Source organism: Eschscholzia californica, unplaced genomic scaffold (assembly GCF_041429995.1).
Source record: "Eschscholzia californica isolate CP2 unplaced genomic scaffold, dmEscCali1.0.p SCAF_5, whole genome shotgun sequence".
In the NCBI taxonomy this organism is placed as follows: Eukaryota; Viridiplantae; Streptophyta; class Magnoliopsida; order Ranunculales; family Papaveraceae; genus Eschscholzia; species Eschscholzia californica.
The window spans coordinates 9,289,262-9,304,101 of record NW_028238472.1 but is presented as its reverse complement, the minus strand read 5'-3'; the positions used below and the strand labels follow the sequence as shown (position 1 = coordinate 9,304,101).

The 14,840-nt window shown below is 37.0% G+C and overlaps 2 protein-coding genes and 1 non-coding gene across 3 annotated transcripts; 2 read left to right on the top strand and 1 right to left on the bottom strand.

Annotated features, from left to right (window-relative positions):
- Window positions 1-3,105: 3,105 nt before the first annotated feature.
- On the bottom strand, window positions 3,106-8,610 carry LOC147536873 (calcium ion-binding protein). The gene is made up of 4 exons (XM_086643011.1): window positions 8,505-8,610; window positions 7,700-7,805; window positions 4,182-4,242; window positions 3,106-3,510 (listed from the first exon to the last, which is right to left on the bottom strand). The coding sequence occupies exons 1-4, from the start codon at window positions 8,533-8,535 to the stop codon at window positions 3,160-3,162; spliced, it is 549 nt and encodes a 182-aa protein (XP_086499137.1). The 5' UTR covers window positions 8,536-8,610; the 3' UTR covers window positions 3,106-3,159.
- A 1,272-nt stretch (window positions 8,611-9,882) lies between these two features.
- Window positions 9,883-9,964, top strand: TRNAS-AGA (transfer RNA serine (anticodon AGA)). The gene has a single exon. It is a non-coding gene; the product is annotated as a tRNA-Ser (tRNA).
- Window positions 9,965-13,450: 3,486 nt separating this feature from the next.
- LOC147536871 (ethylene-responsive transcription factor 5-like) lies at window positions 13,451-14,840 on the top strand. Its single transcript, XM_086643009.1, has one exon. It carries the CDS (start codon window positions 13,717-13,719, stop codon window positions 14,683-14,685), a length of 969 nt encoding a protein of 322 aa, XP_086499135.1. The 5' UTR covers window positions 13,451-13,716; the 3' UTR covers window positions 14,686-14,840.

The window sequence follows — 14,840 nt, the reverse complement described above, 5'->3', positions numbered from 1 at the left end:
AAATGTTCAATATAATGGGCTAATGACCAATAAGGAGTGACTGCGAATTTCAAACATACAACTTTACATGACTTGCCTATTTCTCAAATACAAATTATTTATTTTTGGAGATGAACAATTACCTATTTTGGCCTTACGCTAGTTTATCAGCATTTCGTACTAATTCATTAAGTTCATGATTCTAGTTGAAAAAGAATTAGAATTATAAATAGTTTATGTCGGAGACATACATCAGGAAGAGACTACGATTTATGATGGAGAAATAGATCAAGTTGCATCTTGAAGCTAAGGTGATTATGTGATCATTGAATGAGGGGAGAGCCGGAGAGGGGAAAGGGCTTAGGGGTGATGGAAGGTAGGAGTCTCTGCTAAAACCATAAGGAATTTACATTTATCAATAGTTTAAGGTTTTAGGTTTTGGTTAGGATCATAGCAGCTATTGTTAAATTAAGTGAAGGGTTACAATGTCTTTTTTTAGCGCAAAAGATAAAGTTTCATTTTTCACATTTTCTTCTTTTTTGTTACACAAGTTTCAATATTTACTTAAAAGTAATAGTTAGAGTGTCTGTGCAATATGAGTTTAATCTTTATTTACAATGTTGTGTGTATTTGTATATGTGGTACAATAAGAGATTATGACTCGTCATCTTATAAGTGCGTGGCATGGGAAATGAGTTCGTGTTCTTAGTCATGACTGAGGTGATCATGGAATGAAGTCTTTATTCACTAGGGGACTCTAGGTTTATGTGTGCATTGAAAATGAGTTTCTGAGCATTGAAAATGTGATTTTTCGGCTCGTGATTACGTAGCCACAAATGTCTGTAAATACTAAATAATAGTATAACAAATATCTTAAGGCGGAGGTACATATCTCACAAGTTTATTCGAAAGATTCTAGTTCTTTTTGTCCAAGAATTCTACGTGGTCAATTAGTAAGGTATTATTCATCCAATATCTAGATCGATTGCACTTCCTTAAATTGCAGAGTGAGATCTAGTCTACTGAGTTCAACAAAAAAAAAAAGAGATCTAGTCTACTCAATAACGTACTTTGACCTTGACAGATGTTACCTTTTAGTCACGAGATACCGTCTGAATGGCTAGTGGTGTTATGATTACGTCAAGGGAAGTATAAAAGTGTCTCCTCTAGGTGTCAAAAGCGCCTACTTTACTCATAAATGTTTGCGGGGACGGGGCCTTTTAACGCATATAGAGGGCGCGTTTAAAACTCCCATTATCTACACAATGGTGGTTTCAGATTTAATTTGTTATGTCTCGTTACTTGTCCAAGAAAATAAATGCAATAGTCACTAGGTCAACCTGAATCGAGAAATTTTCTATGTGCACACTGTTTCTGTTATATGCACACATACATCCCTTTGACATGGATTAAAAAAACCAAGTTGTGTGTTAATACAGCAAAATTGTGTGTGCGAGTAAAATTTTCGGCTCTAAAATATCTTAGAATGAAATCAGACCAATTAAGAACATCAATTGTAGTAGTTAAAGTTATATATATATGGTACTTCCTAAAATCTAAGATTTACATTCCAAAATACGATATTAACCAATATTTGCACTCTTCATTAAAAAAAACCAATATTTGCAATACCGCCCCTCCTCTCTCCCCAGTCTGAGCATGAAGATCGCGATTGCCCAATTTCGGAAAAGAAGATCGTACTGACAAGTTTCAATGCCTTGGTGAAAATATGAACCAGGTGCAAATTGAGTGGAGCAAAGGATAAAGCAGTAATACGAACAAGTAAGTCATCGCAATTCGCGAACTGCGTGATATCAATTTCAATGGGCTTCGTCCTTTTGTGAAAAACAAATTTTTGACATAAACTTAGAGGGGCTTGACTATTACAACGAAGAGATATGGGTCGTGGGTGATAAAATGGCTTTTAACCACTTCAGTTCAAAATTATTCATAGCTATAGACCCATATTCAACTTTAGCAGAGGAACGGGACACAGTGTGTTATTTCTTCGTTTTCCACGAAGTGTGTGAGCCGCCAAGGAAAACCACCCCACCAGTGAGAGACAATCTGGTGAGAGGGCACCATCTAATCCGCATCAAACCATCTATGTAACTAAAGATTACTTGCTCTGTAAATGTATACCCTGACGTATGTTACGTTTGAGATAACTATTAACTCGTAATGCGGCATCCCAATGATCTGCTCGAAGGTGTTGCATGAATTGAGATAAAAAATGCCACTGTATAATAAATATTTCGTCGATTATGGATCGTCAACCTCTTGACTAATAGCCACGGCTAGTCGATGGTGTTGTTCCAATGGTACAATAGTTGGTCGAGCTTCGAGCAGGCCGACCTTGGAAATAATGGCAAGCACATATTTGCGTTGATAAATTACAGATACATCTCAACCACGTGGACCCCCAAAAATATTTAAGAGTACACAGATCTTTCATGTGAAAACAATTTCTGAATATCGTCGGAGTGACTACCTGAGATAGTCAGGTCATCAACGTACACTTGAACGTTAAGAAAATTGAACCATGTCGTAGAGTAAAAAAGGAATCATCTGGATATGATTTTTCGTATTTCTTCAGTGCAATGAATGATTTTGCAAACCAGCATCATGGTGCTTGTTTCAGACCTTAAAGAGATTTTTTGAGTTTTCATACTTTGTGGAACTCTCCACCTGAAATCCAAGTGACATCTTCATATACACCTCTTCTATGTGATCACGATCGAGAAATGCATTATATATATGTACATTCATTTGATGCACTTCCTAGTTCTTTTCTACCACAATAACAACAAATACCCTCAAGGTAACAATTTTAGTTTTGGGGGCGAAGGTTTCCATGTAGTCAATCCCTTCAATTTCTAGATTCTCAAGAATCACCAACCTACCTCTCAACGGCTCGAATGTAGAGTCTGAATGAAATTTTACCTTGTAAACCCACTTCCACCCTAGAGTTTTCTTCTCCTCAGGTAAGTTCTCGATATCACAAGTCTCGTCAGAAACCAAAGCATCGTACCCTACATACAGACACACACACACACACACATATATACATATATATAGGATTTCCCCTGCTCTAAATTTGAACCTGGTCAATGTTCCAAATATCAATTGTAAATAAATAAGTAGTTTTTTGCATTACTTTATATATAAATGTATATGACATCATTTATTGTCTACATTTCGTGCTCTTGTTTCTAAACTTTTAGTTGCCTCCACATTTTCTTCTTCTATTTCTTTCTTTTTATTTGCCATTCTCGTGAATTTCATGGCGATTAGGGTTACAAGTGTTACAGATGGTATAAAAATAATGTCAGGAATGGCTCTAATCATCTTAATTTGTGGTAGATTTTCTCCTGCTTTCTTCGCTGCCATGGCTGCGGGTGGTGTTGCTACTCCGACCATTATCGTAAGATCATCTAATTTATCCTCCACTACATAATTCTTCATAAACTCAATGAACTTTTCTTTCCTCTGTTTTTCTTCGGTAATTCTTAACCACTCATCAAAGAAATTCTGCAATATTTTGATAGTAATTAACGCGTAAATTATCTAGTTTTAATTCAACAATAAAAGATAGTCTCGTCTGCCAAAAAGTAAATATTGTATGAACTTGGAATCAGACACTAGGGTTTAGGTTGGTGACAAAAATAAAGGCTTTTCGGTTAGATCTACCTATGATTTCTTACACAAAGTCGAGGAGGTAAATGAAGTTTCAACAATACCATACGGAAAAATCTGAAAAAGGTTATTCCAACTAAAGTCTCTTTCTTCACTTGGTCAATATTTCAACAGAATATTACGACCAGCGACTGTCTCGTGAAGCAGGGGGTGCCTATGGTGAACAGGTCCAATTTGTGCAATAGGACAGACTTATCGACGGAACGTATCATCTTAATGAGCTTTTTTCAGCTCTTCCTCAGTATTAGCTACCTCTTTACTAGTTTGTACGAATGTATCTATGCATGTTTTCATTCTCAAGCCTTATCCTTGGCCTATCTAGTGGAGTATTTCGCGCGAACAAAATGACAGAGCTTTCTGTGGTTTAGATGCAAACCAGAATCAAGTGGTCTATTGGGTTAAGTTCTATCAGTACATTGGCTTTTCCCACCAGAGTTTTCTTAGAATATTTTACTTAGTTTTGTTCTTTTCACCGGAGTCCTGCAAAGGAAAATTCAAATTCATACCTCAACGGTCTCCCTCATCGGCACATTATAATGCCTGCCGGGTAGAGCACCATTGATCTTGCTGCAGTTATTCATAATATTTCAAGTGTAAGATGCAAGCAGATATCCATTTCTCATTAAATAACTAAATCATCATCCAATAGGGCTGGCCTGGGTTCTCAAACTCAAAATTTGGGAGCCCATCTCCTTTGCCCCAACAGAGAAGTCCTGGGGCTGGGCTCTCTGGGATAGGAGCCTCAAGATAGAGAAGTTCAATTCATCCCTTTGGTCTCTCCCCCAAACCTTCACCTGATGAGGCGACATATCAGTTGAGCGTGGAGCAACTGGAGAGAGAATGGTGAGAGTATATATTCAACTGATATGTCGCCACATCAGGCGGAAGGCTTGGGGAGAGACCAAATGGAGGGATGAATAGAATTTTCGATATCTGGCTGTAAGATTTGATGGGTTGAGAGCCAATCAAGATGACCAGTTAGGAGTTATGACCATTTCAAGAGTTATATCATCAGACAAAATTCTTCGCTTTGAAAATTGCATAGCTTTCATACAGTAATACATTTGTATACTCTTTGATTTATTTCTGACCCATCGGATAACAACTAAAAATAGTAATCTAATTATATAAGCAATATTGGAATAGTACCACATTCAATTAGGAAAGAGCTTGTATTCATTTTACAAGTGATATTCATTTTACAAGCGATCATTGACCAGAGTTACTGTTAGAGTATAAAGATCGAGATGAATTGAGATCCGTAGATATCCGTATCAACCGTCCAAGATATACGAAGATATTATTTATACTTATCCTAGATAGAGTCTTAGGAAAATAAGATACCCGAATCACTCTATAAATAGAAGTGACCTCTATGTATTTTATATTGAATTGAGTTGCATTGAGTCTTCGAGTCTGTAACCAATCAATCCCACGATTGCGGAGATAATATAATCCAGCCATTCATGGCTTTCTCCGTGGATGTAGGTCGTGATCCTCCGACCGAACCACGTAAACTATTGTGTTATTTATTTAGTTCGTATCTTCAATTCTACCGACTAACATGAACTTTCACATGGTATCAAGAGCAGGTTCGTTAATCTCGTGTTCTTTTTGTTTCCGCACTTTCCCGACTTTTTCAATCGTTGTGATTTCGTTATCAGTCGATCATCTTCTTATGGATTTTCAAGAAGAAATTATATCCAAGATCATCTTGTGTAATCACTCTAATATCAACCAACACCTTTGAATCAATCAATGACTTAAAATCATCCTTCCGTTGGAAACCCATCTTTATAGTCTTTACATCTTGACTACTACTCAATCACATATCATTGAATCTAATATAAGCACCACGTCAGTGGATGGCTATCTCTCCTTCAAACCACTGTTTCAATTTATTTTTTTCTCCCAATGGTTTTGATTTCACAGATGTTTTCCACATCTCAACATATTGGATGTGCTTCGAGCAATCCGTAAACGGCTTCTACAACTTTCAAATATCTTTTTACTCGCCTTAATATTGTCGTTCTATAGGCTGCGATGAGCTCACCTTAATCCATCATTCCCTCTCTTCTCAAAACGATCTTTGCCGAATTGTTTCTTTTGCACCCGGATTAAGCTTCCACAAGTTCCAACAACTTTTTTTGTTGTATTTATCGTCCAATCATCACTGTCGTGGATTTGTTAACAAGGAGTCGAATTCCATATTTAGTAGGATATATTACTATAATTTTTGCTTCATCTCGATATTCATCGAATTCCATCTCTCGCCTCCAATGTTGTTTGATGTATTCAATATTGTGAATTGTTTTTTTCTAAAACCCTTCTTCTTCAAAACCCTAATCTGAAATCATCTTCTTCCCACCACAGTGTTATCCGGTTGAATCAGGTAGCTCGAATCACGAAGATGTTGGGTGATAATTTGAATACTGCTTCAAAAGTAAGTAGGGTTAACTATCAATCTGTTTTGGGCAATTTTGATTTTGTATTCAAGACAACTGTATGATTCAAGCTATGGTAATTCTCAATTGTCATCCATCCCAGCAAACAAATTAAGCATGGACAATCCGAGTTGAATCACCGAACTAGTTGTTTTAATTCAAACCCACTTTCTCACACAAGGTGGAATATGGTAAATCAGGCTACCAGAATTTTGAACCAACTTTGTTGCCTTCATGCAATTAATATCCTCCACCTCTCTCTCTACTTTTTATCTCCATCTATATAGATGCTCAAGTCAGAAGAGTGAACGGTCATGGTGGACCTCCTGTCTTCAATGATCTCCCTGCCTTTTCTTAGACCAATCGAAATCCTTCTTCGATTTGGACATCACCTTACTAGCTACCACTGATTTCGTTTCAGTTTTGTGAGTAATCAACCTTATTCCTCTCGGTTTGTAATCCGACGAGCTTATATCTCTCTCCCTCACGATATCACTCGTGGGTTGTGGTTTCTCCCTCATGGTTTCTCTCACGTGAGTGTGAAAATTTACATGGTTTCGAGACGCTATCTTTCTCTCACCCATCTCTTCTTTTTGTGACACTATGTCTTCATCATCCTCTTCATGGATCCACTAGTTCCTCTCTTCCATCATCAACTACATCATCAACTACGTATCGTTTTCTCCCACTCACCAAATTTTATTCAAGCTCGAGAAAGAAAGAAACAAAGAAGAAAAGAACGAGATTCAAGCTTACGAAGAAGAATATCACATCAAGTTTATGTGCGATTACAAGTTCAAGTTGCAGACAAAGAATTCAGCACCATTGACAATTGTTCGACATTAAACAAAAATTAAAATTCAAGTACAAGTTCAAGTTCAAGTTTGAATCATATCATATGCGAGCAACATCCATCTTTTCCAAGTTCAATTTTCAAGTTGGAAACTTCACAAGTTCCGCTTCCAACTTGAGGGGGAGTGTTAGAGTATAAAGATCGAGATGAATTGAGATCCGTAGATATCCGTATCAACCGTCCAAGATATACGAAGATATTATTTATACTTATCCTAGATAGAGTCTTAGGAAAATAAGATACCCGAATCACTCTATAAATAGAAGTGACCTCTATGTATTTTATATTGAATTGAGTTGCATTGAGTCTTCGAGTCTGTAACCAATCAATCCCACGATTGCGGAGATAATATAATCCAGCCATTCATGGCTTTCTCCGTGGATGTAGGTCGTGATCCTCCGACCGAACCACGTAAACTATTGTGTTATTTATTTAGTTCGTATCTTCAATTCTACCGACTAACATGAACTTTCACAGTTACCCTTGACCTAAATTATGGGGGTATCGGACGAGAACTACCATCAGGATCTAGTCAAGTCTCCGAAGAATAGTCTATCGAAATTAAAATCAAAGAATGTGGAAGAAATTAAATTTTTTGGAAAATCTATTTCACCATTATAAAAATCTCCGATGGTCTGGCGATATTGAGATAACTTTCAGAGTGAGAGATGCTTAAGCTACCCAACATTCTCTAGCATGCATGAGATTATGAGAAGAACTTAATTACCTGAAGGTATCAAGGATTGCAATATGAAAGTCATCCACATTTTTTATATGTTTATTAGCAAATTGCTCATAGGCTTTATCTGTTACTGAATTTAGTGAGGGGATCCCTGAAAGTGCAATTAAAACAACAATTATCTTTCATTTAAGGATAAATAGGCTTTCAATATTTGCTAATTTTAAGTAGGGATAATTTTAAAGCAGCCCGTCCAAAATGTTATTTGCGCCCCCGTCATTGCAAATTTAGATGGTGAGTCTGAAGAAAAGGGGTGTCAATAACATTTTTGGGCGCCTTTAAAGTTACACTTTTAGTTATATGGTTTGGTTCGGGCACTCTACAAAAGAAGCCTCTACAATGAAAGAAATCTCATAGTTTACGCAGACATATGAGAACCTAATCCTAATCAAATTCAAATTGGTGATAAGTAGAGAGTAAAGTAAAGGCGATAACGAGAAAAATTGTCTTACTGCATAATACCTCAAAAGTTGAAACTCTAAATTGGTTATAATTTTTCCACTTGACTATAAAAAACGATTTTGGATCGGTGAGAAAAGTTAAAAATGAGATGTGCAACCGTATTTCATTAGTTCATGACAAAAAAAAAAAGATGGATTTCAGGATTTGCCTAGTCCTTCAACCATGTTCAGAAGTTACTATGGAACCATTTCCTATAAAAACCTTCAATTCAAAGACCCATAATTTAGGGGTTCAAGAAACTAACCAAGACAAAAATAATGACTAATTATTTAAAGTATTTAATTAATTAAAATTATAAGAACATGAAGAAGATTCAAGAACTTCTACTAACCTTTGCCCATGATACTAGTAGCCAACCCCATTTTAAATTTGTATTTTCTTTAGGAAACAGAGAGTTTCTCACAAAGTTGGTTGAGTTGATCTCATGCATATTTATGGTGAAAGAAGGCAATTATTTTGCCTTGAAGCTAGATATTGTGGAAGCCGCATGGAATTGCTTGTTACATCTTTTTGGTGAAAAGAGAAGCAAGGAACCCCATTCATACTTTCCCTCCTTTTTTGGGTTTGTTTCCTTACGAGATTCCTTATTTGATTCTTGACTTCAAGAAAGCTTTCTAGTTTTTAGTTTTTCAAATGGACTAAGGTAGAATAATAGATTATTGGGAGCATGGGAAGCTATGTAAGCACACACAATTTTATAATCCCCATAGCTCTACATTCTTGACTTGGTCTATGAAAGTTGAAACTAAAAAGAAAATAAAAAGAGAATACGAGAAGGATGAGGAAGAGGAAGAAAGAGGAGGTTTTCTCCTTAGCCAAAGCTAGCAAAGGGAGACCCTCCATTTCATGGTAAAGCAACCGAGATTCTCCCCTTGTCAACATGAAAAAGACTTACTCTTTTCAGATTATCGAAGGAGAAAAGTTCTTATCGTTTACCAGAGAAGGGAAACAAAGAGGATTTTGTGAGAATAGTCCCACATAAGAGAAATGTGATTTAGTAACCAATAATATAATGTCTAGGTCCTATTCATTCATTGTCAATTGATTTTGAGTCTGATGACCACAAAGACAGATCTAGGATTTACAACCAGAGAGGAAGTCTTTGTTTCCAAATCTTCATCTTCACCTCTTCCTAACCACCACAACTTCCGATCATCACCACCATATCCGACCACTTGCATCTTCACAATAGGTTACATCTCATTTTTTTCCAACGGAGAAAGACCAAAGATTGTTAGGGTTCATCTTCACTATAGGGTTTCGGAGTCATTGGTCGACCACGAAAGGTTTGTGGCTGGTCAACCACAAAATGCTTTGTGGCTCACAAGCCACGAAACTCTCTGAGGAAGGTTTCCAAGGACCCTCTTCGAGGTCGAAATGTTCTGTCGGAGGGAATAGTTCTCTTCACCGGAATTGTGTGTGCGTGTGTGTGTGCGAGAGAGAGAGGGGTGGTAGGAAATGGTGGTGGTGATTGGAAGTTGTGGTGGTGAAAGAAAAGTTAAGATGAAAATTGCGGGATAAAAAATAATCAAATGATTTTTTAGGCTAAAAGATGAATATGCCTCGTATGTCAATCTCGATTGACTTACTCTTTATTCTCCCGAGACTTTTTAGGATGCCCCAAAGCCGTGACCTATGAGAACTGGGTGTGTCCAGCAAGTCGGTGACAAACATTATATTTAGCACTGAGAAGTATTTTAGCATCAATAGTGGACGTGCCGGAGTGGTTATCGGGCATGACTAGAAATCATGTGGGCTCTGCCCGCGCAGGTTCGAATCCTGCCGTCCACGGCTACTCTTTTTCTTTTTTCCTTCTGGGTTTTGTTTTTAGCCCTCACTTTTCAAAGAGAGAAGCGCTTCTAGATTTGTGGAGGACGAGACACTGGGCTAGGGCAACACTTTTGATAGAAAAGGATGGCGTCTCTAGAACAAGAAAACAAAGTAGGTTTCAAAATCTAAAAGCACCGTTTCTTTTTAGTCTGTTTTCTTCTAATGCATTGGTTGAACAAGGAAAAACAAGAACAATCTGATAAAACATGAAAATAATCGGGAAGTCGAATAAACTAAAAATAAGAATTAAACAAAGAAGAAAATGATATAGATTTGTTGTTTTTTCATTTTCCAAAAGCATTTCGTTTCTCATCAACTATTTCATCTTCATGTCCATCTTTTTATATTCATCTTGTTCACCTCGATCATCTCATTTAGGTAACAATTACAGATCAAGTTTCTTTAGGGGGTTAAAAAAGAATTATCTCATTCTTTTACCACCATAACCAAATATCGTATAAATCGATCAACAGTTGGTTCTACAACAAAAAGAAAGTGCACTTACCGATCTACGTAGTAATTCTACAAACAGTAGGTACTCTGTGAATGTTAATTTTAGGTCTATGTTTCGTGGAAACAAAAAAAAAAAAAAAAATTGGAGTACAATATTTCATGGGTGGGGAAATTATATTTTTCTCCCCAAACATTCACCCTTCCTAACGTCGCTTGAAGAGGATTTCTGGTTGACTCTCTATTGGTGACCCTCGCCGAAATTATTTTTCTTTTCTACCTCTTCTTATCTTCATCTCTCTCTCCGCCCCTCCCTCTCTATCTCTCTCTTTCTATGTTCTGACGAAGGGGAGTGCCGCTTCGCCTGAACCCTTCATCGTGTTATCTAGACGAAAGACGCCTGGATTTGGGAGTTCTAGCTCCGAACGGAGGTTGCTTCACTTGAATATACCGTAGATCTAGACGGAGTAACATCTGATTTTTCAGCCGACCCTTCATACCGAAAACAAGACGACGGTTCTGGGGAGGGGGTATTCCCGTTCTCCGAAACATAGAGGATATAAGAGAGAGAGAGAGAGAGAGAGAGAGAGAGAGAGAGAGAGAGAGAGAGAAAAAAAAAAAAAGAGAGAGAGAGAGAGAGAGAGAGAGAGTGAGTAAGAGATAAAGAGAGGGGGAAGGAGGGAGAGAGGTGGGGAGTGAAAACGATAATGACGGTCGAAATTAGAGGTTGTGGTGGTGGGGGAGTTGGTGGCAGCGGTTGGAGGGGGTGACGAGGAAAGAAGAAAGTGAAAAAATATAAGAGTAGATGAATGTTTGGAGGAAGCACAACTACAAAAAATACAAAACTTATTTTTCCACCAAAATTTATTATTGAGTATGCAAAAAGAGATGGCGGGGGCTTTAGGGCATACAGAAAAGTTAGTGGGGGGCATAAAGACTGCAGTTAATAAGATTTGACCTGTGGGGCATCTTTATTTTGGGTTCAAACATTAAATTTGTGGTTTTTTACCCGTCGTATTCATCTCATCATCTTTTTCCCTCCGGCGCGCTTCCTCTTTGTCTCTCGTGTTGTTCTCTCTCCCTCTCTTCAGATTTTGATCACCTTCATCCCGAGGATTTGCCACCTGCATCATCTTCATCGTTGGCTTCTTTCTACAAACTCGCAAGTCATCATTTTTTTTTTTTGAAAGATAGAAGTCATCATCTTCATTGAAGGCTTTGTATTCATCTATTTGTTTGAGTAGATCAAACATTATATTTGTCTATCACATATCGATTTTTGAAGTTCTTAGCTTTGTATTCATCTATTTGTTTTTTTTCTTTTAGAATTCGACTACGATCTACGTTAGTCGTTACAAAGATCGTAGTTGTTACAAGGCACTGATACGTCATGAAGATGTGAGAAGCCCGATAACCGCCTAATACCATGAATGAAAGAGGCCTAAAGTCCAACAACATAGAAGAGGCCTAAAGCCCGACAAATTTATTACATTATTTACTTTATTTATAGCCTAAATTACATGGGATAAATCTTGATGGCAAACTGCTTCCACCGAGACTCGATCCCACGACCTCATGGGCTTAAGAGGTGTGTCAAACCACTGCACCATAAACACATCAAGGCTTCGATCCATTTGATGTAGATTTGTACATTTTCTCATCACATGTTGATTTGGAGTTCTTCATCATCATTAATCGATTAGCATCTTCGTATCCTCTTTTGTCTCTGTTTAGAAAATTAATTGGTCGTTAGATCTTTTTATTTGTTTTTTTTCAATTACAAACCGATTAGGGCTTCACCGTAAACACATTACACATCAAGACTTCGATCCATTGGATGTAGGTTTGTACATTTTTCATCACAGATCGCTTATCATTGTATGACAAAGATATAGAAGATCTCAACTCCATTTCGAAGATATACATATTTGTTCGCTATTTGGACCCAAAAAACCATTTGAGGGAGAGAGATAGAGAGCAGCAGGAGAGACAGAGAGAAAGAGAAGGAGAGAGAAAGATGAGATGAAGAATAGAGGTCAAAAAAACAAAAAATCTAATTTTTAGACTCAAACATAAATATATCCTATAACTCAAAATGAAATGTCGTTGACTAAAATCTTTATGTTCTGGAGACTTTTCTTTGTGTCGAAAAACCCTTACCAAAAAAATACAGATGCTTTTTTTTTTTGCATTGAAAATAATACAGATGCTTTGATTCTTCTTTGGTATGAACAATTAGTTGGGCGCACACAGTTGAATGTAATCAAAGTGTAAACACAGGTTAGGAGACAAACTCATATTACCCCCTTGATTTTGAAGAATAGCCACTATATGACTGATAGTAGTAATCAAACAATCCAACTTGGCCTTGTAGACTTTCAAAGTTCATCTGTATTTACTCCCACTTGACATTTTATGTCACCCATATCTTTATCTCCTCTTCAAATAAATCATAATTGCCCACGTTTTCAAATGCAATATTTTAGTACATTTTTTTTTGATGAAGATATTTTACTTGTCTTTACTCTCTTTAGAAGTCATCTATAAGTGGATAGATTGATTCTCCATTCAAAATGTTATCCCTTACCAACCACGATAACAATTACTAATTATTAACAATAATTCTCGTAATAAGAGCAATGATTTTAAATAAATCAAACATCACATATTTTGAATTCAATCTAGTTTACCTCATAATTCCACTGATTTGGATCTAAAAATTCAACATCGATTACATGACAATAAAAGAACAACAATTAAGCAGATACGATATTCCTGCAATCAAAAAAAGTAGAGACGATATAAACAACGAAAATAATATAGGATACTAAAGTCGAAATTGACTTTCGAGGGAAAACGAAATCAAGGGTCTAAATTAATGCGTCAAAATTCGTCGGGAGCCCGTCTATGTTTATCCTAACTCTGTCACAGTCCCCTCCCTAAATTATTTTTCTAATTTCCGATAAAACTAATAAAAGGTATAGTAATAGAATGGAAAATGTGAAATCAAAAATTAAAGGATGAAAGGAAACAAAAAGGTGATGGCTACCTTCTTATAAAATGGTAGAAATTTCCTGGTATCGTCTGAAAGGGAAAGATGCTTTCTCTCACTCCTATATAATCCCCACCCACCTCTATTTTCCCATTTCAAATTCTCTACTCTCTCTCTCTCTCTCTAAAACCCTCTCCCATCCATCTAAACTCTGTTATATCTCCCTAAAACTCTCTCTCTCTAAAATCTCTCTCTCTACAAGTATCTGAAAATGGCAACAAAAGATGAAGCATTAGCTCTTGATCTAATCAGGCAACATCTCCTTGACGATTTCGCTTCTATGGAAAGTTTTCTCGATCAAATCACTGCTTGTACCTCTAAAATCCCAGCCAAAGAAGTTAATTCTGTTTCTGAAAATGAATCAAACTCACATACTGAAACCTCTGTTTCTAGTATTTCTGATTCAGTTGTTACAAATCAAGATGTTGATAATTATATCAGATTTGGGGACGATAATCAAAGTACCCATGTTCTAGATTTCGTATCTAATCCCATTAAGAATCAGAACGATTACTTTGGGTTCGAAATTAAACCTCAAATTCCAAAATTAATAAAGCAAAATTCAACTTCAAGTTCAGAATTTAACTCCTTTAATGATAGAAAACCTTCATTGATGATCTCTGTTCCTTCAGTAAAGACGCATAATTTGGTAAGTACTGGAAAAACTCAATCGGTACAGAATTCGTCGGAGTCCGGTGAGATGAGGAAATACAGAGGAGTAAGACGACGTCCATGGGGGAAATTCGCAGCTGAGATTCGAGATCCAAGTCGAAAAGGATCTAGGGTTTGGCTTGGTACCTTTGAAACAGCAATTGATGCTGCTAAAGCTTACGATTCTGCTGCTTTCAAGATGAGAGGAAGCAAAGCGATTTTGAATTTTCCTCTTGAAGCAGGTAAACCATCTGACACACCGGTGACCCTTACTTGCCGGAAAAGGCGAAACACTGAAATTGAATTAGAAGAGGTCAAAGTTGTCAAACAAATCAAGAGAGAGCAGTCGTCGGAATCTGACATCAAGCCTTCTATTGTTGCAAATTTCCCGGGAACAAGTCAACTAACGCCGTCAAGTTGGACGTCTATTTGGGAAGGTTTAGATGTTAACGGTGTTTTTGACTTTCCCTTGCTATCGCCGTTATCTCCTCATCCGTCCTTAGGTTATCCACAGCTTACGGTTAGCTGAGGACTAGACAGTCATTGATGATGTTGTTCACACGAGGGATGACGTAATACGTGTGTTGTATATTCTACCGGAGAATAATGTAGTTTTTTTACACCCTTACTCACATTTGCTAAATTTTCTTGTGAAGATTACAATATCGAAAAACTTTTCTTTTA

Bases quoted from the DNA above. Each gene is read 5' to 3' on its own strand.
- LOC147536873 (XM_086643011.1), bottom strand. From the start codon at position 8,535: ATGGGGTTGGCTACTAGTATCATGGGCAAAG. The intron at 7,806-8,504 runs GTTAGTAGAAGT...TTGCACTTTCAG, and splicing joins TACTAGTATCATGGGCAAAG to GGATCCCCTCACTAAATTCA. The intron at 4,243-7,699 runs GTAATTAAGTTC...GAATAACTGCAG, and splicing joins GCAATCCTTGATACCTTCAG to CAAGATCAATGGTGCTCTAC.
- LOC147536871 (XM_086643009.1), top strand. From the start codon at position 13,717: ATGGCAACAAAAGATGAAGCATTAGCTCTTGATCTAATCAGGCAACAT.